The following is a 26,463-nucleotide window of genomic DNA, read 5'->3' as shown; positions in this document are numbered from 1 at the left end:
ATTCTTTTCCTATCCACAGCTCATGTTATTTAATTTCCCTGTGTTATCACCTCAATACGGCTACTTCTAAAATCAAATTTCCTTTTTTCCTTCATATTTTAACGATAAAATGTAGTTCTGTACACACAATTGTTGTATAAACAGTGAAACTCTACATCATCCTTCCAATCATATATTAAAACATGGGCTAGATTTTTATAGTATTTTGTTCGTGACAACAAAAAGAGAGGCCTAACATAGGATGCAGTCTAAGAGAAATATTTATCTTTCATATGCTAAGTAAAGCAAGATGTATTTTAAAAGATTAAATTTGCACTGGCGAAAAAGAGATAGTCCAATGCAATAGCTAGACAGTGCTGCCTAGTTAAGACTGAAGTTATCTTTCCATTATAGCTTTAATATAACTCTACGTACCCAAAGAAAATTGATTTTCTTAATATTTCTCTTGCAACATCTTATTCTCAACTAGAGATATTCAAGAAAGCTTGGGAGAAATCCAACAAGATTTCTCGAGGTTTTTACCGTTTTGAAGACTACTTTCTTCTTTAGAAATTCACCATGCTTTGTCACCGACGGCAAGGAGTTGAGCCGGTGGCAGCCGCCCGCGGGAAGCGGGGCGGTGGCAGCCTCTGGGTCTGCCAAGGCAGGCTGCTAAAATAACGCCCATAAGGGAAAACTCAGATTTCCCTTCGGTCCATTTCCATTCCAGCCTAGCCCTTCAAACGGCACCTACAAAGGTTCGGTGCCAGGGGACAGGTCTGCAAGAGCAGGCAGGGCCCCAGACAGGCTGGGACTTGCTCGAATACAGCCCTGCCCGCAACAGACGGCGCTGCATCGCCACTGGGTGGATTTTCCCCTCTCCCCCATCTCCATGCCCTACACGCCGCCTAACTCTGGTCTTGCACGCACACAGGCACCTACGTGGGATGCTTCAGCGATGATTCAAGGGAGAGGACGCTGAAGGGAGCTGTGTTTTATGACTTAAGAAAGATGACAGTATCTCACTGTCAGGAAGCTTGTGCTGAGAGGTGAGTGGCATTTTTGCACTGCAAGTTTTCTCTATTCTGACAATAAGTGGAACTGAACTTGAAATGGGAAAAGCACGCATATGTTAAATATATAGCATCTGTGAAAACCGTGATTATCTCATACCTTCAGGGATGGCGTAGCTCTGCTACCTTGCTTAAAGTAGACTATTTCACTGCTGCCTATCTGCTTTATTGTAGCACGGCTACTCACGATATATTTTCTGTTGTCCTGGTGAAAAAAAATACTGTTTCGTTAGATAATCCTTGTTAGATATTTGCCCTCTAGCCCAAGGCTTTGATCTAAAATATTAAAAAAATAAAAAAACAACTATGGACAAACTAGCCCTCCCAGAACCCGCAGAGAGCATGACGATGGGGCGCACGGCAGGGAGCTGGGTCGCTCCCAGCGCAGCCCGGGGAGCCGGCGGTGGTCAGGGAAAGGCAGGCACCGCTCCCGCACCGCTCGGCTGCCCTGGTCAGCAAAGGCGCGTGTGGGCCGGGGGCGATCATTAGTACCTGGGGCAGGACGCGTGTTTGCCTTTGCTGTGAGAGGCCCGAGGCAGCGCTTCGCCCTGCAAAGGGGACCCAAGCGTCTGTGCACCGCGACCGCAGGCTGCCGCCTCCATGCAAGTGCCAGCTCCCGCGCCAGGACCCAACAGTGGTTTCATGCAGCGTCAGAGGTGTTGGTGGCCAGCAGTGGCGGCTCCTGGGCCAGCGCGGTGGCGGGAAGCAGGCCACGGCTCGGGCACCGCGGGAGAGGCAGCGAGCCCTCGGCCTGCTGTCCAAGCGCAGCCTCGCCTCGCTGTGAGCTCTTGAGAATTGCCTGACTGCATCCAAAATGCCCAATTTTGGATGCTGGTTAACAGAACCTCCGGAAGGGGCTTGTCTTCTCTGTCACCCTAAACCATCTTAAACATTTCTGACCAAAACCTGAAGTGGTAGCTCTGGGTCAGGGTGGCGTCAGCCCCAGGCCATCACGTCCGTGGTGCCGGGAGGACGAAGGCAAGCTGTGCTCCTGCGGGAACGGCACGAGCACGTCGGCGCAGCCGGAGACGGGGCTGTCGCTCAGACACACACATCGGGAGGCAAAGCCCACCTCGCCCTCCCGAGGACTGCCCCGAGCCCAGGCAGGCCACGCCAGGCGGACTGTGACCATTGCCTGCGGTACAAGGTAGCTGCCCGCCTCGAAGAGGCCATGCTGGTCCCCGGGGCCGGCTGCGTCTCTGGAGCCAGGAAACAGAAGCAAACACTGCGCACAGGGACAGGCTCCCACTTTGGCTAGGGATAAACTCAGGGGGGTGCCGGTACCAACAGTGCCTGGTTTTGTTCCCCGCAGGGCTTACACCTACGCGGGCCTGGCGTATGGAGCAGAGTGCTACTGCGGGAACACGCTCCCGGCGACCACCTCGAAGCCCGAGGAGTGCAACAGCGAGTGCAAGGGGGAAAAGGGCTCCGTCTGCGGCGGGGTGAACCGTCTCTCCGTCTACAGGGTGGAGGAGCTGCGGGCAGGAGCGAGACGACGTAAGTGGGTGTGCGAGCGGACAGAGGTGGCTGTTCGCCCCGCGGGGGAGACGCTGCAGCCAGGCTGAGCGCAGGGACTGTCCCCGCTGCTCGTCTCACTCCATTTGTCACCAGAGTCTGAAATAAGCAAAGGACAAAAGTGCCCGCGGGGCACAGTGTCCCTTTGCTGCTGGTCCGGTCCCTGGCTCCCTCCCTGAAATATAGCAGCGCTGCTCGCTGCCTCGGAGCGGCAAGGTGTGCCTGGTGCGCTGCCTCAGGGCCACACATAGAACGTTAGCGTCACCGCGGAAGAAACAAAATACAGTGCAGAGCGACTGCAACAGCAGCAGAATTTCACCTGAGGAAAAACTACTCCCTTTCGCATCCATTGCGGAGGGACAAACCCACATGTGTTTAAGAAACAGCCCTGAAAGTGGGTGCTCTAAAACAGAAGGGCAGAAAAGCACTCATATCAATGCCACCCTAAGCTCAGAAATGATCCTGAACAAATAGAAGAACAAGTAGAGGCCAGAGAGAGGGACACACCAACCCCTCTCCTAAGCAAGAGAAATGAGACCACAGAGTTTTGCTCTTACAGGTTCTTCTGTTTTAGCGGTGGTTGGGATTGTTGTTTCATCTTCAGATGACAACACTTACTCTACTGGTCATTCAATTAGCTACCACAGGAGATACAACAGGCAAACCTTTGGGCCAACACAAAGCACATAAAATATCTAAACAGCTGAGCAGTGTTTAGGTTTGGCAAGCTCACAAGACCTTAAGGGATGTTATTTGCTGAGAAGCAGCACCAAGACCTTATGCTGTGCCAGTATTGATGGTACTTCATTTCTTCTTAAAGACAAGTCAAGGTTTGTACAATAATCACCCAGCTACATATAAATTATATATCAAAGGTACAGAGACCTAAATTGCTAGTGTCAGGCTGACAGGCACATTGGCAGGTTTCCCGGGACATGCATCACTGTTTGAATCTTCAGCATAAAATATATATACATATTTCACAGGAACGGGCGGCATCTATTTTTTTTTTTTTCCTTAGGTATTAATGAATTAGTCATCAAATTAGTCTAGCCTGGAGCTAGATTTGTATTTTGTTTGCCCTTAGTAATACCTGATATTTGACTGTTTGAAGAATCCCACAGACACAAGGTAGCTGAGGGGCCAACAGAAGTATTAATCACAATGAACAAGTATATTGGAAAGTAACTCAAACTGTAATGGCATCCGTGATTTACACTATGCAATACAGAGAACAGATCTTGCATAAGGCTTCTCCTTATGCAGAGCAGATCCAGTGGTGTCTCCATTTAAACCTTCCCAGACACGGGGCTTGCTGGCTGCCCTCTCTGCCCCTCGCCTCCCCCATCCCACCCCGCTCCCGGGGCACCACGAGCTGCGCAGCCCCTGCGCTGCGGGACTCCTGCCCCCGCATCACCTTAAACGCAACGAAGCTCAAAGTCTGCAGCTACTGCAGCCTGGGGATCGCTGGCACAGAGTGCCGTTCTCCTCGGGGCAGGACTCAGCCATCCTTCCTGGGGAAGCAGGCAGACGATGTAAATACAGCACATTTCCAGTGCGATCCGTGGGCTCCCTGCAAACCCCGTTCCCTCCCGAGTGCCGGTGTGGGCAGTTCAAGCTTTCTTCCTGACCCACTGAGACAACACTAAACATGCTCATAACCATTTTGTTTCAGGAATTAAATATTAGCATGAGATACAGTAGGAAGTCTTTCAAGAGCATCCTGAAAAGCCAAAAAACTTCTGTTCCTTTATTCTTTGGTGCCATGGTTGCAGTGATCTGGTCCCAGGCAGACTGCTCTTTCCCCCCAACTTGCATGGAGTTATTTTATTTTCACATCTCCTGGGTGATCCCAAAGATATAACACTGCTTCTAGTAACCAGTTTGAACAGTTACTAGAACAACATTTAAGCAGCTTCTCCTTAGATTGCTCTTGGCTCATGCTGGAGAATCTGGGCCCTTCTGCCAGGAAATTTACGCAGAACCAAATTTTTCTTTCAAAACCGCGCTGCATCTCTCCTGTCATCCAGCCCATTTCCCACATCAGTTCCAGGGAGTATGGTTTAAGGTAGCCAGTGGGTGTGAACCAGGACTCAGAACACCTAAATTCATTCCCGAGCCTACCTTTTCCCTATGGAGTCACGCTAGGCAAATTCTGTCAATAGAGCAGTAGTACAGAGCGATGAAGTAAATGCATTTTCCGCCTTAGCAAAGCCCACAAAATCCTAAGAATTTCAGAAGTCTTGTACAACATGCAGGTTTGTTTCTTTTTGTAACCAGCCACACAATGTTATTTTCTTCATTACCATGAGCTCATCTGTGCAAACGCACTGCCTCACCAGGGGCAGAGAGTTTCCACCACAGCTTTGCGTTTTTGTTTGGCAAAGTCAGGGGACTTTTCTCTCTTAAGCAGGGGGGGAAAATGGTATTGCTGCTTCTAACAAGTATTTGGGCCAAATCCTGACTTCAGTCACAGTGATGCAAAAAATGGAGCAATTCTGCCAGGCTCTGTGACATTTATAGAGGAGCAGGTGAGATCAGAGGCTGATGCTCACGCCTTGAAGAGAGCTGCTCTCCCTGAACAGCTTACAAAAGCCTAGTTGGGATTTGGAAGGCTGCAGCAAACTCCCTGGCCCTGAGAAGAGAGAGCGAGGAGAGGAGAGGGAAAGCTCAGCCACTGAGCAGATGTGTGGGAAGGTGGGTCCCCGTGGGGGTTTTCAGGATTCATTTAAATTCCCTTCTTTTCTGGTGCAGATCATGAGAAGCTTTGTAGATTTTTATCGGGGCTTTTAAGTCTTTCAAGGGAAGGCAGCCTTCAAAAGAAATCTGGGACTTGCAAACAATAGCAATGCCCTCCACTGGTGGAATTTCATTTAAACTCTTTGCTGCAGCCCTACTTTCAGTGGTTAGTACAAAGCTAAAGGCGTGCGCCCCTTTCAATACCACAGGATTTGCAACACATTTTTCTAGTGTATATCATGGTTTCTCTTATTTCTACAGCATTTGGAATATAAAATTTATTATATTACTTTTAGCTTCTGAACCTAATATTGTTCTTTGTGAAAGAGGCAGGATACTACGGACATTGTTTTCTCAAGAGAAACCTATTTCATATCCCTGCAGGGAGGAATGTTATCTATCGAGGATGTTTTAGAGCTCCAGAAAATTTAACAGACACCTTTCCAGCCTCTTTGATACAGCCCAATTTGACGGTGGAGATGTGCTCTGAATTTTGCTCCAAGAAAGTAAGAACAGATCTCATTTCACATCCTTTCTTCTTTTTTTGTTATTTTAAATTTTAATCTACTAAAGGTATAGCAGAGATTAGCGCCTTAGAGCTTTGAATTTGTAAATGAGTTTCTAAAGGACAAAACTCATTAGAGTAAATGCCCAGTGATGCATCTGGTCCAACCACTCTCTGGAGTGGGGAAGGCGGGAGGGAAAGCCATCAGGGATGCCACTAAACATGAGGCACAGAAAAGCTGTTCTAAGTGACGAGTATCGACCAGGAGGAAACCAAGAGCATTTCCGTGTTACATTCAAACCAAGCCCAGAGCCAGGTCTGACCTGGGGGAGGTCTCGGTGGCCGCAGCTCATGGGGAGAGACGCTGCCGGAGGGTGGACGCAGGCCGAGCAGCACCCAAGAGGTGGCTGCGGTGCCCTCCAGGGAGCTGGTCCCCCCTGGGCCCTCGGGGAGCAGAGCCATCCCCAGCGCCCTCCACTATGTGCAGCCCCCTCTGCTCCCTTCCAGGGTGGCCCTTTATGTCCCAGGGTCCCTGACAGTGCAGCAGCAGGCACTGCCATAGCGAACGAGAGGATTAAACGCTGAAGTACCTACACGCAATTTTTACACCAGTGTGTAACTGTGTTGGCTGGGAACGTGATACTAAAAAAAAAAAAAAAGCTGCCAGAGAAAGATTTTAGCAGATATGCACACTGAAAGCAAGTCGACTTTCCTGGTACTTTTATACAAACGTGTCTCTTTCCACATTAGAAGAATTTGTCCCGCTTTCACTATAACCTGTGTAATTTATATCTCATCTATTTTAATTTAAAATGGAATCATTGTAGAACTTCATGCCGATATATAAGACTACAAGAAAGCAAGGAATAAGGTCGGTTGTGTGCTTATTGGCTTTGGGACAGAAGGTGAAGGGACATGCTAACATCCGCTGTCCTTGTGCATACTCTGGGCCTGAAGCGTCACCTTCACTCATCCTCCACACCTATCACAGAGTAGGACCGTGGGTTGAAGAACCAAAGGAGTCTGTCAATGATGGACTTGGGTATCCTCATGGGAGGGACCGTTTGGCCCGGGGCACCCTCTGTTTAGCGGCTGTTGCTGGGGTTGGTTCCCTTCCCTTCCTCCCCACTCTGATGGGGCTTAGTTTTTCATACAGAGGAGGGTTCACGGTGTGGTCAGATTTAGCCTGCAGCCACATTCAGCCTCATGCACTAAACTGAACATTCAATTACTTTGTCTTCAAGCATCACAAAATTGATTAAAACTATTAAGGCATGAACAACAAATCTCCTTAATTACTAGGTAGAGTGAGAAAGCTTTTCCCAGTCAACATATCGTCTATAGCAGCTCATCAGTGTTTTAAGAACGCATCGTGGAATTAACTCTGTGCAGCGAATTGCAGTGAATCACCCATATACCCCCTGTACAGTAGCTTACAAACATGCATACAAACACGCTCTCACATCCTCTATGCATATAAATGTTCAGTAAAGCAGGACTTCACGAGCAATTCTTTACAAGCTCTGCCATTAATCTATTCCTATTTTTTTTTTAGTAGATGGAAAGAAAAAAAATTTAACTGCCTCAGATGGGAAAGTTAGCATAGGAAGTTGGAAAAGAAAGCAATTTACCAGAGTAATCAGAGTAGAACCATGAAGTGTATTTTTAATCTATTCATAACTCTTAATTCTAATACAATCTAATAAAAAACAATTAGTGATTGAGCCATCGCATCATCTATGTTGCTATTGGAAAATGATTGCTTTCCTTACAGCACATAAGGCTACCCGTTGAGGCTTCATCTAACAAATTCTTACGTAAATAGTCCCATTGACATTAACTCTCACTGAACTGCAGCTTGCGGGATGGACGCCTGAGCCTGTGAACGCACGCTCTAAAGCTCCATGCAGAAAAATGCTAATTCACAGACCCGCAGATTTCTCCGGCGATACACCGGTGTTTGACTGCAGTGAAGCATCGCAGATTAGTAAGCTTGAGGACTAGTCCTGCGCTTAAATTACACGATTGCTTAAAGCCATGACCACAGCTTGGGGCATAGGTAAACACACAGGTGAGCGAAGTGGATGGCTTGCAGCTTTGACAAAGTCACGGGAAGTCAAGATTGAAGGCGTTACTTCGCAATCGCGTTGCGCGCTGCATCAGGTAGACGCACAGTCCAAATAATCAGACGACTGATTACAGCACTTTGCACGGACACTGTGGATCCTGGTGCCATGCCCAGAACTAGTGCCGTGCTTCTTCCAGCGTCCGCGCTGCCATCCCTGGAACTCTGGGAACTCTCCCTTGGGAAGCCCCCTGCCTCCAACCCCTTGCTGCCCCCACAGCGGGGCGGCTGCGGAACAGCACCGCATCCACCAGCGCTTCTGCACACAGAGCATGGAGAAGAGTTTGCTCAGGTCTCTTCACAAAACTCCAGCCTTCCAGAAAAGTCAGTCCCTTGCAGGTGCCCCTTGGCATGAGGTACAAGGTACATTTTTATTCTAGGCTCTGTTTGAGGGCTGGGACACTTATTAATTTCTCAAACTGAGAAACACTGCTCTATTGTAAAGGAAAAATTCCTGTTTGCAGGCAGAAACAGAACTATTTTGCCCTTGAATCAAATCTGTAAATAGTTTTTGACAACGTCATATCTCATTCGCTAAGCAAATGTTGGCTGTTTGGGCACAGATGGCACATGTGTTGTATTTGACTCCTTATCAGAGGATGAACACGTGGGGAAGTGCGAGAGATAAGCTGCTCAGCAGTCCTGTCACACACTCCCAGACTCCAAAAGACTTTTAAAAGGCAAGAAGTGTTGATATGGAATAGGTGGAATTGAATGCCCTGCACTCAAATAACCCCTGGGCTTTCCTTCAGCCATTCTGTGGCTGCGCCAAGCCCATCCCCACTCGCCAATGCCCCAGTGCCGCTGAGCGAGCCGTCCGGGGACTTTGGAAACCCGAGGGAAAACGACCCCTGACAAAGAGGAGAAAGACTGAAGTTTAGGGTTGGTTTCAGCAAAGTACTAAGTGTGCTATTCCTATTGAACACATAAGCAACGGCTAATTTCTTCAGCAATTAGTTAGCACACGGTTTGTTCAAATTTCTCTTAATTCTCATCAATACTAGCCCAGCAACGCAGCCCCACTGCTTTGCCAGCACACAGCAACACTGCTTTGCAGCCTGTTGCCCATTTTAGGTAAGGCTGGTACACCAAAACCTGAATTACTTTTCATCAAATCCATTGAACAGAAATGTCTTACAGCCAGAAGTTTTCCTTGGGAATTGTTTCCTTGGAATGAACACTACCTGTAACTTCCTTGTAGCGGCACACGTTACACTCCACTGAGGTATCATTTGCAGCGGTCAGTCTGGATTTCACGCGAGGTTTCCCCTATCTAGAAGCAAGGTAACGTAAACCAAGAGGCATCCACACCTGAGGGCGGGCTTGGGCGCCCGCCGAGCTCACCCCGCGTGCCCTGGCAGGCAGAGCTCACTCCTGGCACCAGCTACTGCTGCGCTCGGGCACCGCACGTCCCCTCTGTCTCTTCTGGTGCAGCCCCAGGTGCCCCGCCAGTGCAGGCCCTCTGAAGAGATGTACCAAAAATTACATCACATCACATTTCTAAGTAGTTTTTTTAAAAAAATACACGCAGTAGCTCTCAAACGCTATAGCAGCCCCCCGTGCACGTTCATTTTTTGCAAACTGTGAAGAAGTCAGACTAAGATGCATGCTTTTTTATGGCTTGACTTTTTTCTTTCTATTTTTGAACGTGATTGCAGCAGTTAGTGGGTCTAAATTTCCTTCTTCACTTGAATTCTTTAAGTTTAAGGGCAAGTCTCCTCCACACAAACTCTGGTAAAAATCAAGTGAATAAGTCAAACCTTGTAACAGCCGACTCTTCAGTTTGGGGGAATATAAATGGAAGTTTAAAAGGTGACCCAATTCAAAATGCTCACTTTGGGGGTAAATAAGAACAACTTTTCCCACGCTGATGTTTTTTTTTTTGCAGGTGGAATTACATACTAGGTGCTGCAGGAATATTATAAAATTTTCAAGCTTTACAAGGCTTGGGTCTGAAAACCAATTTTTAAGAAATTGCCATACGAAAGACAGAGGTAGCATAAGAAGCATGAGCTTTACAATGATGTATCAAACACTGCTTTGATCTTGACAGTGGCCTTGTGAAGATTTATTTTTCTTTGTATAGCAGCAGCATTCCCCACAGGCTGTTGATGCCGTGGCATTTAGGCACTGATCTATTTTCTCTCTTTCGTAGGAGTTTCCCTTGGCAGTCATCCGAGGGCGGGAGTGCTACTGCGGCTTCCCCACCGGGCACTTCTCGCTGCACGACGGCGCAGACGGGCAGCTCTGCAGCGGGACGCACAACGCCAGCAGCGCCGCCCAGGGAAAATACTGCCTGGTCTATCAGACTCCGGTGCAAGGTACGAGCTTCAGCCTCCTCGGCCAGGGCCAGACCCACCACTGCTGGAACAGCCCCTGCGCCCCTTCTGCAGTGGGGAAGAGGGAGCCAGGCCGCAGCAGTCTTAGCCTCAACGGTTGGTATCACAATAAAGGCAGGAATTTAGGAAACGCCCATTATCTAAATCCCCCCTTGCAATCCCGATCATAACTACACATCTTTCCATTCTCTCATTAAGCAGCACAGCCTCCTCCCTTCCCCGCCAGGAAAATACAATTATTTTGCAGATGTCAAGAACAAGGCAGAACCTGGGAAGGCAGACGCTGAGCCATGGTGTGCCCCATGCAGCCAGGGACGAGGACCCCGTACTCCGGTTCCAGGCCTGCTCCTTAAACGCACACCCAGCCCCCATGTTATGCAGCCACCAAGGCAGCTCTGCAGACGCTAATTTTTCTCTAGCCATCTCCCTCTAAAATATTCATCTGCATACATGTTTCAAAGACGGAAAATAAAGCAGAGTAAGGCTCCAATCCAGTAAACCATTTAGGTGGCACCAGCAACTTTATCCATGCAATGATTTGCACTGACTTCAGTGAAACTTCTCACAAGCTTAAAATCAAACAAATTGAAGTGCTTTTCTGTATTGGTGCTGGGCTTTTTTTAACCCGACACCCCTTTTTCCTCCATCTCCCAGTTCAGAGGTAGACTGCAGACTCCAGCACATGGAAAGATCATGCAAGAAGAATGCTTGCTTTCATGAAACTGCTAGTACTTCCCCCGTCTGTGTAGATGAGTAGCAGCAGGAGACAGTCGCCTCTGGACTGTGCTGGCACCGTCCAGCCATGGCTTCATCTAGAGGCTGCTTTGAAGAATGAAGAGATTAATTTCTAATTTATTTCCTGGCTTCTTGTTGAATCATCACAGAGGGTCAAGATCGGTTCTCATCCTATCCTTGCTTTCATTGTCACACTAAGAAGTAAGGTTAGGATTTATATCTTAATATATTTAAGAAATAAGGTTAGGATTTGGAAACCAGGTGTCCAGCCCCCATGGGAGATTAATGCAATCCAGGCTTGTCACTGCCACAGGCCCTTCAGAGAGGAATTGCAGGCTAGAGGGAGGTTTAACTGAACGCCAGCTCCTTTCAGCAGGAGGGGTTTCTCCTGCCTTATAAAACTCGCAATTTCCAGGTATAATGGCACATATAGGGTTTCACTGAAGAGCCAACCTGCCAGGCAAATAGCCGCTCACAAACAGGCATCAAGGGGCTTTTATCACAACTTGCTGGCAAGTACAATGATTTGCCGCAGCTCTATCAAAAAAGCATTGCCTAACACAAAACCAGCAAAAACCTCTTCTGAGGATAATGCCTTTGGCCTCTTATGGCTGAATTAATTTTGGGAAATAGCTGACTCACAACTGGGCTCAAACTGATATCCTATATTCATAGGAGAGAGAAAAAGAAGCAATAAACCCTGTAATCAAGAGCTGTCACTGGAATTATTAAAAAGCCACAATGCTAACAATAAAGTGTCTTCTGTACTCACAGACACCCGCTGTACGGACAGGAAATTCTTAACCACCAAATCCAAAGTGTTCGTTGCTTTGTCCAGCTTTCCTGGGGCTGGGAATACATGGGCTCGCCACCTGATAGAGCACGCCACGGGATACTACACGGGAAGCTATTACTTCGATGGAGCCCTCTACAACAAAGGTACCACATCCGGAGGGATGGGAGACGCAAAGCCCTTCTGAGGCACAAAGCTCTACTTACTCGCTCTAGCACCCTTCTGCTTGGAGCCAGCAGAGGCTGGCACTGTCAGCACGTATGGTAAAATTTAAACGCGTGCCTGGAACACACGGTGCAGGCAGCAGCAGGGGCTGCTCCAGCAGCGTCCGGAGCCCTTTCACAGACAAGCTACTTTCACAGACGAGAGCCAGGCTCTCGATTTACAAAATTTGCATGTCACCTGCATCAGTGTTGCCGTGCATATGCACGCGTGCACCTCCCATCTCAGACTGGTCCAAAAGACCAATTGACTTAAAAAAAAAAAATTGACTAAACCCTGAGGGTAAGACGCATCAGTAGCACGTGAACCACATGGGTTAAATTTTTAAATGTTACTAAATATTCCGGGAGGACACTATCCTGAGCAGGGATGGTATTTAGCAAGCGCCAAGCATTGTCCCTGTGGAAAACATCCCATTTACAACGAGGTGCTGAGGAAGCTCTGCCCAGCCGGGGAGGGCCTGGCCCCCAGTGCACGCCCTGCGGCTCCAGACAGGGACAGGGTCCTCTGCGGCAGCGTGGAGATGCACACCAGGAGATGGCTCCCAACCAAATAAAGTCAACGAGCAGGTCAGTGGCAGGCCAAGAATAAAATTCAGCCCTCGACCCAGGTCCTGGGTTGATGGGTTTAATTGACTGGTACTTTCACATCAGTTTTACACCACTGTAGGGAATGATTTAGAGTGTGAAAAGGCACAGACATATAATCAAGTGGAAAAGCCAACAATCCTGTCTTGTCAAACAGGTTTTAAAGGAGAAAAAGACCACTGGAGAAGTAGAAGGACCATCTGTGTGAAAACACATGAAAGCGGCAAGACAGAGATTGAAATGTTCGACTCGGCGATCCTGTTGATAAGGAACCCGTTCAAGTCCCTGATGGCGGAGTTCAACAGGAAATATGCCGGGCACCTGGGCTACGCCACCGACCGCAACTGGAAGAGCAAAGGTAAGGTGCCACCCCGGCACGGCTGGGTGCCCGCCGCTGCTTCGGACAGAGTCCCTGCTCGGTGTGCTGGGAAGGGGTAACGCACCGGGACCTGCAAACAAAGCCAGCAGGACTTGAGTCCCACCACTGCCAAGATCAGTCCTAAAAGCACTCGGACCTGCTCTCTGTGGAGTGGCTGTGGTCTTGCCGTGCATCCACCACCACGGAGAGGAGGGTAACGCAGCTCCAATGCTGCGGCCACAGGCCTGCAGCAGCGTTGTTGCCATCGTACTGTTTGGCAGAGAAGACACGTCCAGGTACAACACCCCTGTGTACAGCCCATTTGACAAGCTATGTGAGGTGAAGAAAATTTGCCCCCGCAGCGTGTAACAACCGTGAGAAATCTAATTTAAGATTTGGAGGATTCAATGGAGCATGACATTTCCTGAAGGAAATTTTACAGCCCTGCACAGGTGCTGCTGCACTGCAGATAAATAAGGATAATAGCAATAAGGGGACTTGAGATTCAGTGTTCCTTGAACACATGAAAAGACTTCAGAATATGCCTGCCACGCTTCATGCATTTGACTGGCAACCCGGATGGTGTGACTACAATTTCCCCGCTGAATACACTGCTGCATTCAGACTGCAGCAGAGAGGAGATTTGGCTTGCATTTCTCCTCGTGCATAGTCTAGCATTCCCCCATTACAGCTCTGGGCTGGGGGAAAGCGTCCTCTGTCACAGCATGTTTCTTACCCAAATTCGTGTATCACCTTTTATCAGTCACAACTCAAGAACACATTTATCAAAAAACAGACAAAATAGCCCTTAGAAAAGAGACAAAGTCTGGCTTTCCTGTACTGCAAACTAAAAATTATTACATTTCAGCCACATACGCTCTTCGTCTAGCCCAAAAGCTTTAGCTAGGTCTATCTTGACCCTCAGGAAATTAAGTTATCAGAGACAACAAATAGAGACTGAGGTGTCATTAATGCCCAAGGCAAAGGTGGGGAAAATAATTCAGTAAATTTTGTCCCAGTGACCCAGGCAGGTGACTCTAAATCCCTCCCATGTGCCAGGAACAGAAGAATCTTCCCCATTAATCCTATTTCCTTATCCAGTCTCCTCGTAAGCAGGCTGTTAAGTGTGCAGAACAGTACGTTACTCAGATTTGGAAATCAAGAACACCTTGGGCCCAGCCAAGATCAGTGTCTTGATGTTGCATTTACACAATAAAGAAGTTAATATATTATTATATATCGTTTGTGTACATATATATTTAGAAAAACCCTGTCCCTTTCTCAGTCTTCAGTTGAAATAGAGGTAAAAGAGTAGGAAAGCCACGGAAGTAAAAGTATCTGCTTGAAGTTACATGGCAAAGCTTTGCTTAAGCCACCATCCGAGCAGGACGTGCTGCCTTCCCTGTTCATACCCCTCCACGGGCCTTCAGTCAGACTCTCCCCGGGGCGTCCCGTCCCCCCCAGCCCCGGTGCACACGCCACTGGCTCCCACCGATCAGTGCCAGCAGAGATGCGGAGGTGCAGCTCTGCCCACTGGGCCCTGGCATGCCCAGTCCCTCCCTGGGGTCTCCCTCCCAACGCTCCCAGCCCTGCTAATCCCCAGGAAGCTCGGCAGTCCCAGTACCTGGGGACAGCAGGGTTGAGCATCGTCTGTCCCCGTGCCAGGAGCTGCAAAGCCAAGCTACCATACCCCAGACGCGCTGCGCTTCTCCAGCGCGCACCCATCCAGCGTCATCAGACCATGCCCAGCAACTCCAGTCTTGTTGCACAGGGTAACATTTGGAAAACTGCTGAAACACAGCGTGGCTAACATTGTCTCATTTTCTGATTCTCTGGTCCTCTAGAGTGGCCGGATTTCGTGAACAGCTATGCCTCCTGGTGGGCCTCCCACGTCCTGGACTGGCTGAGGTATGGGAAGCACCTGCTCGTCGTCCACTACGAGGACCTAAAGCAGAACCTCATCCCCAAGCTGAGGGAAATGGTGGAGTTTCTGAATATGACAGTGACAGAGGATCGACTGCTCTGTGTCGAGAACAACAGGGATGGGAATTTCAAGCGGTCTGGTGCTAAGCAAAAGGATTTTGAGCCATTCACCCAGGAAATGAAAGATCTTATCAACAGATACATCCTGACAGTGGACGAAGCCCTGAGGGGAAGAAACTTCACAGGGCTGCCCAGAGAGTATGTGCCAAGATGATAGCCTGGTAGCACTCTGCTGTGTTTAAAAATAAAATAATTTTTTCTTAAAAAAAAAAAAAAAGAAAAAAGACCAGAGCTTTATAGCAGCTAAGGCAAAGATACTTGTGGAGTCTGCTGAGCAATGCAAATTCTCTCCACTCTTGGATGTTCTTCAGGGCACTAAGTGCTCCAGAAGGCAAGCAACAAAGGATGGAAATTGGGTTATAAACCAAGGCAAAAAGCTATTAGCGTCTACCTGTGCGTGCCCCTCCCTGCACAAACAGCTCAGAACTTCCCAGCAGAGCATCCCCGCTTCTGCGGCGCCTTCTTGCCCGCGCTGCTGTCACAGACCTGCCAGGGGCTGCTTGGGCTTTCACAGCAACTGCGCTGGACATACATAAAGGGGGCTGGTGCGGGGGGTGAAGTCTTAATACTGATAAACAATTTGCATCTAAGCATTTAAGAAAATCAGTTGCTTTCTTCTTTGTATAGCACACTAGCTTCCTTCTCCCAGGTTTGCTAGGCAGGTCACCTGCCACAACAGTGTCAGAGGTTTTCTTGGGGCTGAAAAGCCCTGGTGGGCAAAGGTACCCCGGGTGCTAGGCAGAGAGATGCTTCAGGACCAACCCCAGGCTTCCCTGCAGGAACAGCATGGCCCAGGGCCGCGTGAGCTCCACAGGGCAGTGGGTGGCTGCAGCATCTCCCCATGGTGAGGTGCACAGCTGGGGATCCATAGGAGAAAACAGAAATTCAGCATGGTCAGGGATGGAAATCCCTGGGTGTCACCCGTCCCAAGACCTGGCCCGAGAGCCATGGAGGAGGCCCCAGAGGGGTGGGAGAGGAGGAGCTGCCGCCCCCGCAAGGACCTCGGCAAGAGTTTCTGTGCCTCCATCCCTGCGCCTGTAGAATCACAGTAGGGCTGGGGAGACACCGGGGCCAAATGTCACCGTGCTTGGTGCTGGAAGCGGTCACAGCCAGGGAGCACTGACACGAGCCCCGAGCACCTGGGGAGCAGAAGGGATGAGCCCCAGCCCTGGCAGGATCCTGCCTTCCCTCCACCCGTGGAGGGAGGCTGAGGCAGTCCAACCTCAAAAACGTTAAGCTACTTATTGCTGCTCTCTGGAGCCACCCCCGGCAGCGACGGTGCTTTATTTCTAACTCACCGCAGTTCCCTGCGGTTTGTTTCATCCCGCGCTGGGCCATGTGTGTGGTGCGGAGGGAGTGCCCTGCTGCGAGATGCTTTTGTTCATGTGAAATAAAGGATTCCTTAAAAACTTGAGTGAAAATACTACTTTTAATAAAACAAAAAGTTTATCCAACCCAAGCCATTCCATGAGTCTATGATATAAAGGGAGCTGGACTTCCTCTGCATGTGTATTATTGACACTTTAAAAGAAAACAGAGGACATGGAGCACACTTTGGCCCAAGTCTTTCCCTGCTTGTGCTCCACACGTGGCTTGTCTTTGTGCTACGGTCCTCCCGGCTGGTGAGGGGCTCTCCTGGCCCCATCGCTGCTCCCCAGTTCCTCCCCGGCACCAAAGCCCCAGGGAAGTGGTGCGGGATTGCGGTTGACGGAGCTGGTTCACAAGGAAAGCCAAAAATCTCCTTTTGTTTACGCAAGCGGCACAGCTTGAAGAAAAGCAACTGAGTTGGGATGCTGCAAGTCCACATAAAGGCAAGTGGGAAGAATTTTAAAAAAGGGCTTTCTTTCAATAGCAAAAAGTGGTCATATTTCTAAAACAATACACGCACTGGCCTTCAAATCAGCAAATCCTGACCTGCTTATCCTTCCTTCTCTTCATGGGGTTCTCTCTAAGTAGAGGATATCCCAAAGTAACATAACATTTTAGACCCTCACAGATTGCAAGCTGCCAGGTGAACCTTTCCATGTACCCGGACGGGTGAAGCAACAGTCAGAGGATCGAGAGGACAGAAGATTCTGAAGCAACAGACTGTTACATCCAATACAGATTTTGGACCAAGTTTTACTGGGACTCCTCTGCTTCATGCCAGGTCAGGGAATAACACTAGAAATAAATCTACTAAAAATCAGCCAAATTAAGTTGTATTTGGGACTGTCACGCAGTAGAAGCCTATTAGCGAATGTTAGGTTTTATTGAATTATTTCTCCCCCTGCATCCATTTTAATGAAATATAGGGGCGGATGAAGAAAACTGCTAAAAATACCCAAGCAATTTCCCCTGCAGGGAAGGTTTCCTACACTCAACAAGCTCTAAGCTTCATGGTTATCACACTGAGCTTTAATTAACCAGGATGTTTTAGTCAAAAAAAAAAATAAGCTATCGTGCCATTAAAAGCCATGTTGATGTTCATTCCACATATATTTCCCTTCTTATTTTGTATTCGATAGTAGCATATTAGACATGGAAACATGCATGCAATTCCCTCAAGCTTTCAGTTTTCTTCAGGAAGTTAAGGCTATGATGAGTCATAAGCAGACAACTAGAACAAAACAGAGATGCTACATTTGAAAAAGGGGAAGAGTTTAACACTTGAATGTTTTGAAGTGAACAACTGTCACAATAAACAAGTTGGAAACAAGATTCTCCATTGAACTGCAGTTACATTTTGTCCTGCTGCACATCTGGATTCAGGTTGCTCCGACCACTCTCCTGTGGCCTCAAGAGCTCAAAGCCACCTCCAGCCACACCACCACGTTTAACCAGCTTTTCTCTTAAAGGCAGAACTTGCTCACACTTTGTACTTCTCCCCTCCTGCCAGAATAGCCACTGCCGAGATCCACATTTGCAGACACCGTCCCCACCACCCTGCAACCTCTGTGAGGTCCATCATATCAATGACCAATGTTCCCCAGGTGCTCCAGTACCCAAGGGCCAGTTGCCTGAAGTTGATATCCCCAAAGATGACAGGCAGTGACGATGCAGGTGGCCACATTCCCTACAAAGCAGGCCAGATACAAAACCGCTGCATGCGCCTAAGCTTACTACAGACACCGACTGCAACAGCACAAAACCTCAAACAAGTTTTGCCAGACTTGGCTTGAAGAGGGGAACCGTGAGCCTCTCTCCCCATGTAAAGCTGGGGTCCTGGAAAGCATTTACATGCAGGTGGGAGACAACCTCTCTGTAGAGAGAGACTGGGTCGGTATCTGTAAGGGACGGACTGTAAATTCCCTGCCGAGGGGCAGAAGGCCCTCGAAGCCTTCAATGGAAGGCCTCAAACACTTGCAAGGAAATAAATAATGCAGGCCTGGCCTTCAAAGAACTGATAAGGCTCACACTTCTGGCGCCTGAAAGTGTGGGAGAACTGTCTTGTGAAGACAGGATAGTTCTGCCACTCGTGTGGTGCGCATGCTAGTTCTCAGTTCTCAAGGCCATTGTGTCCCATGAGTGACCTTTGCTTCATTATCCGCAAAATGCATGTGAAAGCGCACACCCCTGCATATGCTCACAAAGATTATAGAGATCGTGCTAAACATGTATGACTATGGCACTCGTCTCTCCACCCAAATCATGCTACACATCACCTGGGAGAAGGGAGACACCTGAGACAAGGCTGTCCTCAGCAAGGGGGGTGGACTGTGCTAATTCAGCAAACACAAAAGGGGAAAATAAGTGCCCCTAGGGGGGAACAAAGAAGAAACAGTAGAAGAAGATAGTGCCTGGGAAGATTCTTCCCAAGAAAGAAGATTATGCCTGGGAAGATTCCCTGAAAGAGACGCTGGAACCAGGACCGGTGGTCTCTTTATCTCTTGTCTTTTTCTCCATCTTTTCCTTTCTCTATCCCTCAGTTTCTCTTTTCTCTTCAAATTGTTAAGTAACAGTTAGAGTTGTTAAGTATCGAGCTTAAGGACGACCTTAATTACCGTTTGCCATTAGTTGTCCTATACCCGTTAAGTAACACAATACATACCTCACCACTTGCCATAATTTGTTATACACCTAACCAATTATCATGGACTTGTTAAGACCCATACTAACCATTTTGGTAAGCTAATAAATGTTTCTATATGGACCTTGAGATTTATCTCACCTTAGTCCACACCGTTGAGAATTTACGAATCTGAAGTCACTTACCCCCACTCTTTACTGAGAGCGGGACACAACAGTATCTCAATTAGAGATCTGCTTACTCCTCAAATGCACTTGCACTCTTCTATTTGTGGGAGGAAAAAAAACAAGAGGAGGTAAACCTTACCAGGAACAGAGGACATAATAGGAGAGAAAATGGGTTTGCTTCCTGGAAACCAACTGCAAAATAGAGCCTTTAAAGCAATACTAAAAAAAGCATGAACGTCATCACCAGCCTTCATATGCTATTCAGCCATTCTGCACTGCTTTATTAATTTTCCATTAAACTCATTTCTACTAAAACCTATTATTCACTGCAAAGACCAAGCTACTCCTCTACTACAGCAACATTAACCTCCATAAAATAATTAAAGGATGGATTATCAGCATGAGACCTTATGTGTCACCTCTCTGGAACCTAATGTGTCTTTCAATGGCCTAGAATATAATGAGATGTTCAAATATAGAAAGTTGAGTTACTGCTTTTCTCAGTTGTGACATTTATTCAGCCAGAAAGATCCAACTTCTCAACTGTATTACTTATAATTTACTTTTGACCCTGGTAGTGGAGAGTAATCTTTAAGGAAGCGATCCCTTTGAATCTCCTTTTTATATTAGCATTTAATTACTCTAACAAATTTCCAGATGTACAAATTATAATGGACTGTAAATCAGCTCTTGCCCTTTGAACCACAATGTCTCTTAGGACAGCATTTTTTAATCCTTCTTCATACTCAGACCAGCAAACATATCTATCGCTCAGCATTTGTTCTTATTCCTTACAGCTTCTATTTATTTTCAATTAATTGTTCTCAGGTCAGAAGTTTTTCCTATTGCAGTACTCAGCCTACCACCCGAACGCCATGGTCCAGTTCCAATCTGCACCCATCTGTTCTCAAGAGGCACCATAACGCTATTTTTCCTACAAATACAGCAACTCACGCGTGTGTCCAAGGAAATGCAAGAAACCTATCAGAAAGCGTATCACTGCTGCAGATGGGGCATGGGCATCGTTAACAGATGCATATTTTTCACCAAGCTATCTGTAAGAGCAGCAACGAGAGAATGGCTGCTCTTAGACATGTGAAACGGTGTCAAGCTCTCCCATAAATTAGAAGAGATACGATTAAAGTGCATTATTAAAATGAAATGTTTTATGCAATAGTCAAGATGATGCGGTAAACCCAAAGATTTTCACATGAAATCAATTCTAATTAATGCTATCTCATGTCATCAAGCCAGTTTCCCCTCTGCCCCCCCATTCACCACAGAGCTGTGTCTCTCCCCTATTTTGGAGCCCACTGGTCCCCTCCCTGCCCAGGGGAGGCTGGTCTGGAGCTACCGATCCGCTCCTGCCTCCTGCTCACGCTGGGGACACTGGGCGGGATTTTTCCCCGAGGTCCAAGGCTCACCAAAGCCTTGGCTGGGGCTGCTCCAGGTCCTGCCCCAGTGCAGTAACATCTGGCTGCACACCTGGTTATTGCTGCTGCCTTTCAGCAGCGCCAAAGGTAACACACTGAGGTTTGCAGACGGGAGATGCAACATAACTGCGAGCTCTTGCAATTATTGAAGAGGAGAATAATTTTCTCTGGTGGACCATAGTGGAGAGATCTTTCAAGGTCAGTTCTGCATCAGTGGGGTGGGCCAGAAGAAATACCACATAGCTGCAGCACTTCTTGCAAATACGCATTGACTGGATTACAAGCAATTATCATAAAACCACTGCAGAGGCAGAACAAATGATCACAGCCTTTGGTTTAAGCAATGTCGAAAGTCTGCATTAACCTATAATGCCTCTAAAATAAAGCACTTAGTACTGCCTTAGCAAAATTATACAGCTCATTTCATAGAAGAAAATTCATGTCACAATGGATAAAAAAATACAGATAGGGAAATGATTTAAAGGAAACACCTTGCTAATGACAAGAACATTTCTTTGACGAGTAGGGTTATAAAGGAGCGGTCTGAAGTAAAACTACATCCTTCATGAAGCATCAAATACGCTGGAAAATAAACCAAATCTTCCATGCTGACTTACTCTATTAAAATGATGTTCTGGAAAATTGTCGAACAGACGCAAGTACGCGCACGTGTGACCGCACGGGCAGTTGGTCCCGTGTCCTTTGCGAAGGGACTGGGAGGTTTGTCCCTGCCTCGAGTCCCTGAGAGCCGCCCAGGGGTGCCGTGGCCGGGACCCCCAGCCCGGGCAGCGCCGTGCACAGCCCCCACCACCGCGGAGGACGGCGGCACGGCTGCGGTTTGGCCACCGTGCTCCGATGGGGTAGTTTTTGTTAAAAGACTGTGCAGAACATTTGTTTTCTTAGAAACTGTATTTCTTTCGCAGTCACTCATTTAAATGGATTCCACTGTGCCTGCTTTATGCCTCTCTTCATTCCAGCGGAGACTAAATTAAGCTTTGAAGTTCAGTGAGAAATCCCAATGGCATAAGACTTCAATGCTATTTCCTGAGTCCTGGGGAATTAAAGAAAGAGGGAGAGCAAGAGGAAAAAAAACCACTCTTCTCTTTTATTGTTTTCTACAGCTTGATCCTTGAAATTACTGACTTTGAAAATAACCTTAGCGCCTAACTTTATGCATAATTCATATATACTAAAACATGTAAATAGTTTTCAAAGGTTAAAATAAAAACTCCTTCCCTGCACAGGTTACAATTATTTAATATTTTTGACATACCAACTTACATCATTAATATTAAACAGCAGATAAGGGAAAAAGTGACCCAAAACGAGCATGTACTTTTCTCCTCAGTATGGAACATCTACACATTGCTCAGAAACTGGCAGACTACAAATGTGCATAACATTTTCCAAAAAGGAGGAAAGAATTAAGCATTTTAATTTTGCATAAAACTGTGTAGCTGCCAGTTTGCCATTGATTAAATATGTAGCCTGTCAAAATGTCTATTTGCAAGGATTTTCCTGGCATAGTAATAGTCTTAGGGGATCAAGTAGTAGTATTATTTCAGTTTTCAGGAATAATAATGACAATTTAGTCCCAATTAGAAGATAAATTAAGTGTTTGTATTCAATTAGTAGAACCATAAATAGGATGTACCTAGTATACGCTAACCTGGACTAATTCAAGCCTGTGTCCTCCTGTGTGGCAGAACTCGCAGAGGGCTACAGACCACAGGAACACCTGGAAATACTGTGAAGTTTAGACAAAATACTTGTCTCAAGGAGCAGATCAGCGGATGGGGTAGTCTTTCTTAATTATTATTGGCTCTTATCATAAAAGACGCACACATTTTGGGTCTTTTTTCCCCCCTCCCGGAAAACTCTTCTGGTGTAAGCGATCCCAGCTCAGTTCCCCCACAGCCCCAGCACAGCGCCAGGAGGGGAAGGAGGACCAGGGGGATCTCCCTGGCCCACGCACCCACGGTGCTGGGCTGGAAGCGGGGAGCAGCAGTGACAGGCAGGGCTGGTGGGACACCAGCCTGTCCACACACCTGTGGGGGTCACGGCTCTGCAGACCACTGGCCCAGCAGCCCAAAGCCACAGCCCCCTGCTTTCCAGGGCCGCCGGGAGCAGCGGTGCAGAGCGCAGTGACGCTGCACGTCACGCCGCTGGCGGGTACCCCGACACCGCGCTGATGGACAGCTGCTGCATGACAAGCAACACAGCCGAGGGCACGGCCCTTATTACCTGAAACGCCACGTGTCGCTGGGTACAGCGCGGGAAGCCGTGCTCCAGCCGCGGCGGCTGGAGACACAGGAACCACGCTGGCATCCCCACTCTTTGCAGCAAGGAGTGAGTGATAGAGCAGCAACACACATTACTTATTTGAAATAGATTACGCTACGAGCGGAGAGATGGGGCAAGCACAAACATTTCCTCTATATAAAGGACCTTTTTCAAAAAAGGGACGGTCTTAATTATTCACTTTAGCAGCTGTTGGATCATGGCGACTTCTCTGGTTTGTGAGGAGTCTTAAAAGCCAGGACCTGATTCTCTGCCTGCTTGTGCAAATCAGAATAGCTGCAGAAGTCAGCTGAGGAACAATGTCAAAGATATAATTTCACCCTCCACTGTCACGATTAAATTCCCTTGCTGAAGGGTGAAACAGGCCCGAGCTTTAAGCATGCATTCATTTCTCCTAATGTTCATGCAGAAAAGGGAGAGACAGAGAGTTCTGCCTTTGACGACTCTTTCCCATCTGTGAACAGGATTATCCCTAATTGCCAGGGACAGAAAGCCTGTTAGGCTATCCACTCCAGCCATTTGATAGCACACAATATTCCCCTGGGCTCCCAGGTTATTATCTGGTGCTTTGTTTAGTCTGTCTTTGAGTTTTGTGTTGATGCCTATGTAACTAGTACCTAAGCGCCTCTCGAGTTAATTACATTGCTAAGAAAGATCAATAAGTTTCATGGACTCCTCAGTTCTCCGATTCAGGTCTCTCAGGCACACCAGGGGAGTGGCAGGGCACCAAATATCGGATGCCAACAAGAACATCCTGCATCCTCGTCCCGCACTGGCAAAAAAGCCACGTTCAAAGTGTCCCAAATTATCAAAAATGACTTGGGGAAAAAAAAATGGCAACTGCCAAAGCAGCATTCATTGAAAAAGACTTGTTTTAGTTCAGAGTACAGTAGCTTTACAATTTCAGATTATGGTTGGTGGTTTTTTTAAGGCATTGAAGGTGAAGCAACATCCTTCCTGGGCTTGTTTTCTTCCTCAGCCTAATTACATTCATGCACACACAAATTGTCTTTCCTCTCTCATTTAAAGTGGCAGCAGTGATAGAGTAAAGAGGGTAAATAAATTGAAATCTCAAATTTCTTCTGGGACAGGAAACAAAATCTTCCGCCCATATCTACAGCAGCGTTAAAATTAAGTTCTGAGCTTTTTTAAACATAGAGGTTTATTACAGACGCTTACACAGCCTCTATAGACTCTCCATGTGCAGCAGGCACAACAAAATTATTTTCAATGTACTTTCTGTATTATTTGACCAAGGACCGTCAATGATGTTTTATTTGCTATTGCTGTAAATACATGGGCAGTCATAATTAGAACAGAAGATGCAAACCACGCGCTGACGTGCTCTGGTGCTGCATGAGAAATATTCTTGGTTTATAGGACAACCATCAGCCCACTTCTTTCAAGTTAGAAAAGCAAAAATGCTTCATTTTGTCACACCCCGCGAGATACATGCTAAATGTAAATATAGCCAAGTTGGAAATTGCTGGAGCATTAGCATATATGCAAAATACCTTTAATCAGAACCACGCAGAGTGGAACTTCCAAAACAGCTTGTTTCCACAGCATTTTATAAAACCTGATATCGCTATTTGTACTCAACTAACTTCCAAAAATAAAAATAGGCCTGTATCAACAGTGTTGAGAAATAAAAGTTACATAATATCAGAACATAAAATTCTGGTCAATCCTACCAATTTTATCTGTACAAGGAGCACAACAAAGTTTAAAAAAAAACCAAAGAGCTGAATGAAAAATGCGAATGGCTTTTATTTAACTAATCTAAGAATTAATTAAAATAAAGATTTGCTGTCGGTTGTGAGCATCAACAAGCAAACACAACATTATTAGAATAACGGCTTACTACATTATTTTTCTGCTAGAATGCAATATTGATTGGAAATCCTTGGGATGGAACAAATTGAATATTTGAGCAAATTTAACAACTGTTTACTTACAAAGGCAGATGCTTATTCCTTAATTTGAAATGAGTCCGTAGCATGTTCCAGACGCCGGCAGAGAGGACCCAGGGAGCCCCAGGTCCCAGCGGTCAGACCTGCCATTACTGAACCCCGGGAGGCTTTTCACCGAGCAAAGCTGTGACTTGGCCCGGCCTTTCCCAAAACGCGCCGTCTGAGCCCCCGCGCTGCCGGGCGGTGGTTCAGCCGGCTATTGAGCCCCGCAGAGCCAAGGTGCCGAAGCGCAGAGCTGGCACCCCGGGCACGGTGTCACCTCCCCGGGGCACCCGGCCACGCTCCTCCCCAGGACATCTTCACCTCACGGCCAGGCACGGCAGCCAAAGCAGACCCCAACCTTGTGTTTGCTGCAACACCACCCCGAGCGTCGTGTGTTTAGTGAGAGGGTCACAACTTGCTACGCACAAATGCTGGTCCACTGAGACCTGCCATGATGCCAAGCTGACCGCAGAGAAACACACAGAAATAACGACAATATCCAGAGATCAGTTACCCTCCATTTCTGGCTACTGGATCCACTGCACCTTGGACTTAAATGTCGGGATTCCACAGCTACAACTTAATAGGTGCCAAGGTCTCAGGGCTATAAGCTTTTGATTATCCTAAGCCATTAAAACACTTTTCAACCAGCTTGCTGGGGGGAAATCACATCCAGCAGGAGAAAAAAATTCCATTTTCTCCTTAGCAGGCGACATGAAACATTTCAGTCCTGACCCCAAAGAACTGTCCTTTGCCACAACAGCACGATTTGGTCTGCATGTCCGTTTTGATCAGTATCACTAACAGCACAGAACAGCCTTCCTGCTTCCAGCAGGGCTGCCTCCGGGTCTTAAAACAGTCAGTGCACATATTTAAACTAGAAACAATAGCACGCACACTCTCTATAAATAATTTTCAATGTGTCAGCAACATGCAGAAAGCTCAGGAGGCAGCTAAAGCCTCCGACAGTGTCCATATTCAAATTATTCCTGCTTTCTTAGCTTTTAATTTCTGTATTATTTATGCTGATTTAAAAGTTACTAATATTACCAAACCTGATTACAGATCTTTTAAATTAAGCAAGTGCAAGACAGAAAGGGATGGAAATTAATAGAACACCACCACAAAATACCAAATTGGCTTATTCTACATGAACTACGCATAAAATACATGTTTTGTTTCAAACACACCATAAAGACTTTAAGACCAACTTGACCCACAGCGGACAAAAGTCTTTCTCCTGATTTTACCCTGGCTGTTAAATCCGGACACCCCAGCCCTGCTGTGTGGCACAGGCAGCGAGAGGACAGTCCCTGCAGCAGCCACCAAGGCTGGCCGGGACAGGCAGAGAGCCCCAGCCGCGGTCCTGCCACCCTCCACGCTATCAGGTCTCAGTTTGCGGAAGATACCATGGCAAAGAAGGAATTTGAGGAAAGGTGTTGAGAAGAGACAGTGGAAAGGTGCCACAGCATCCACTTTCAAGTCATGGAAAAAAACCTCACGTTAACGCGATCCCATCCACAAAGCTTAAATTCCCTTTTGCGCCTGCCATGGCCAGGTTTACAAACAGCAGGTCTGTTGTATT

The 26,463-nt window shown here is 47.3% G+C and overlaps 1 protein-coding gene across 2 annotated transcripts in view; it reads left to right on the top strand.

Moving 5' to 3' along the window:
• WSCD1 (WSC domain containing 1) overlaps window positions 1-16,467 on the top strand; it is a 30,937-nt gene extending 14,470 nt beyond the window's left edge. Inside the window, exons 4-10 of one of the 2 annotated variants that reach the window (XM_054209703.1) lie at window positions 914-1,028; window positions 2,365-2,549; window positions 5,691-5,812; window positions 10,092-10,371; window positions 11,785-11,949; window positions 12,770-12,970; window positions 14,815-16,467. In XM_054209703.1, coding sequence (XP_054065678.1) covers window positions 914-1,028; window positions 2,365-2,549; window positions 5,691-5,812; window positions 10,092-10,371; window positions 11,785-11,949; window positions 12,770-12,970; window positions 14,815-15,167 — 1,421 coding nt within the window. In that variant the 3' untranslated portion in view covers window positions 15,168-16,467. The remainder of the gene's footprint in view (window positions 1-913; window positions 1,029-2,364; window positions 2,550-5,690; window positions 5,813-10,091; window positions 10,372-11,784; window positions 11,950-12,769; window positions 12,971-14,814) is intronic. The other variant, XM_054209704.1, reaches the window with a different exon arrangement.
• Window positions 16,468-26,463: the final 9,996 nt, after the last annotated feature.

This window comes from Rissa tridactyla, chromosome 7 (genome assembly GCF_028500815.1).
Source record: "Rissa tridactyla isolate bRisTri1 chromosome 7, bRisTri1.patW.cur.20221130, whole genome shotgun sequence".
Taxonomy (NCBI): Eukaryota; Metazoa; Chordata; class Aves; order Charadriiformes; family Laridae; genus Rissa; species Rissa tridactyla.
The sequence above is the reverse complement of the archived record's forward strand: the minus strand, read 5'-3'. Positions and strand labels throughout refer to the sequence as shown.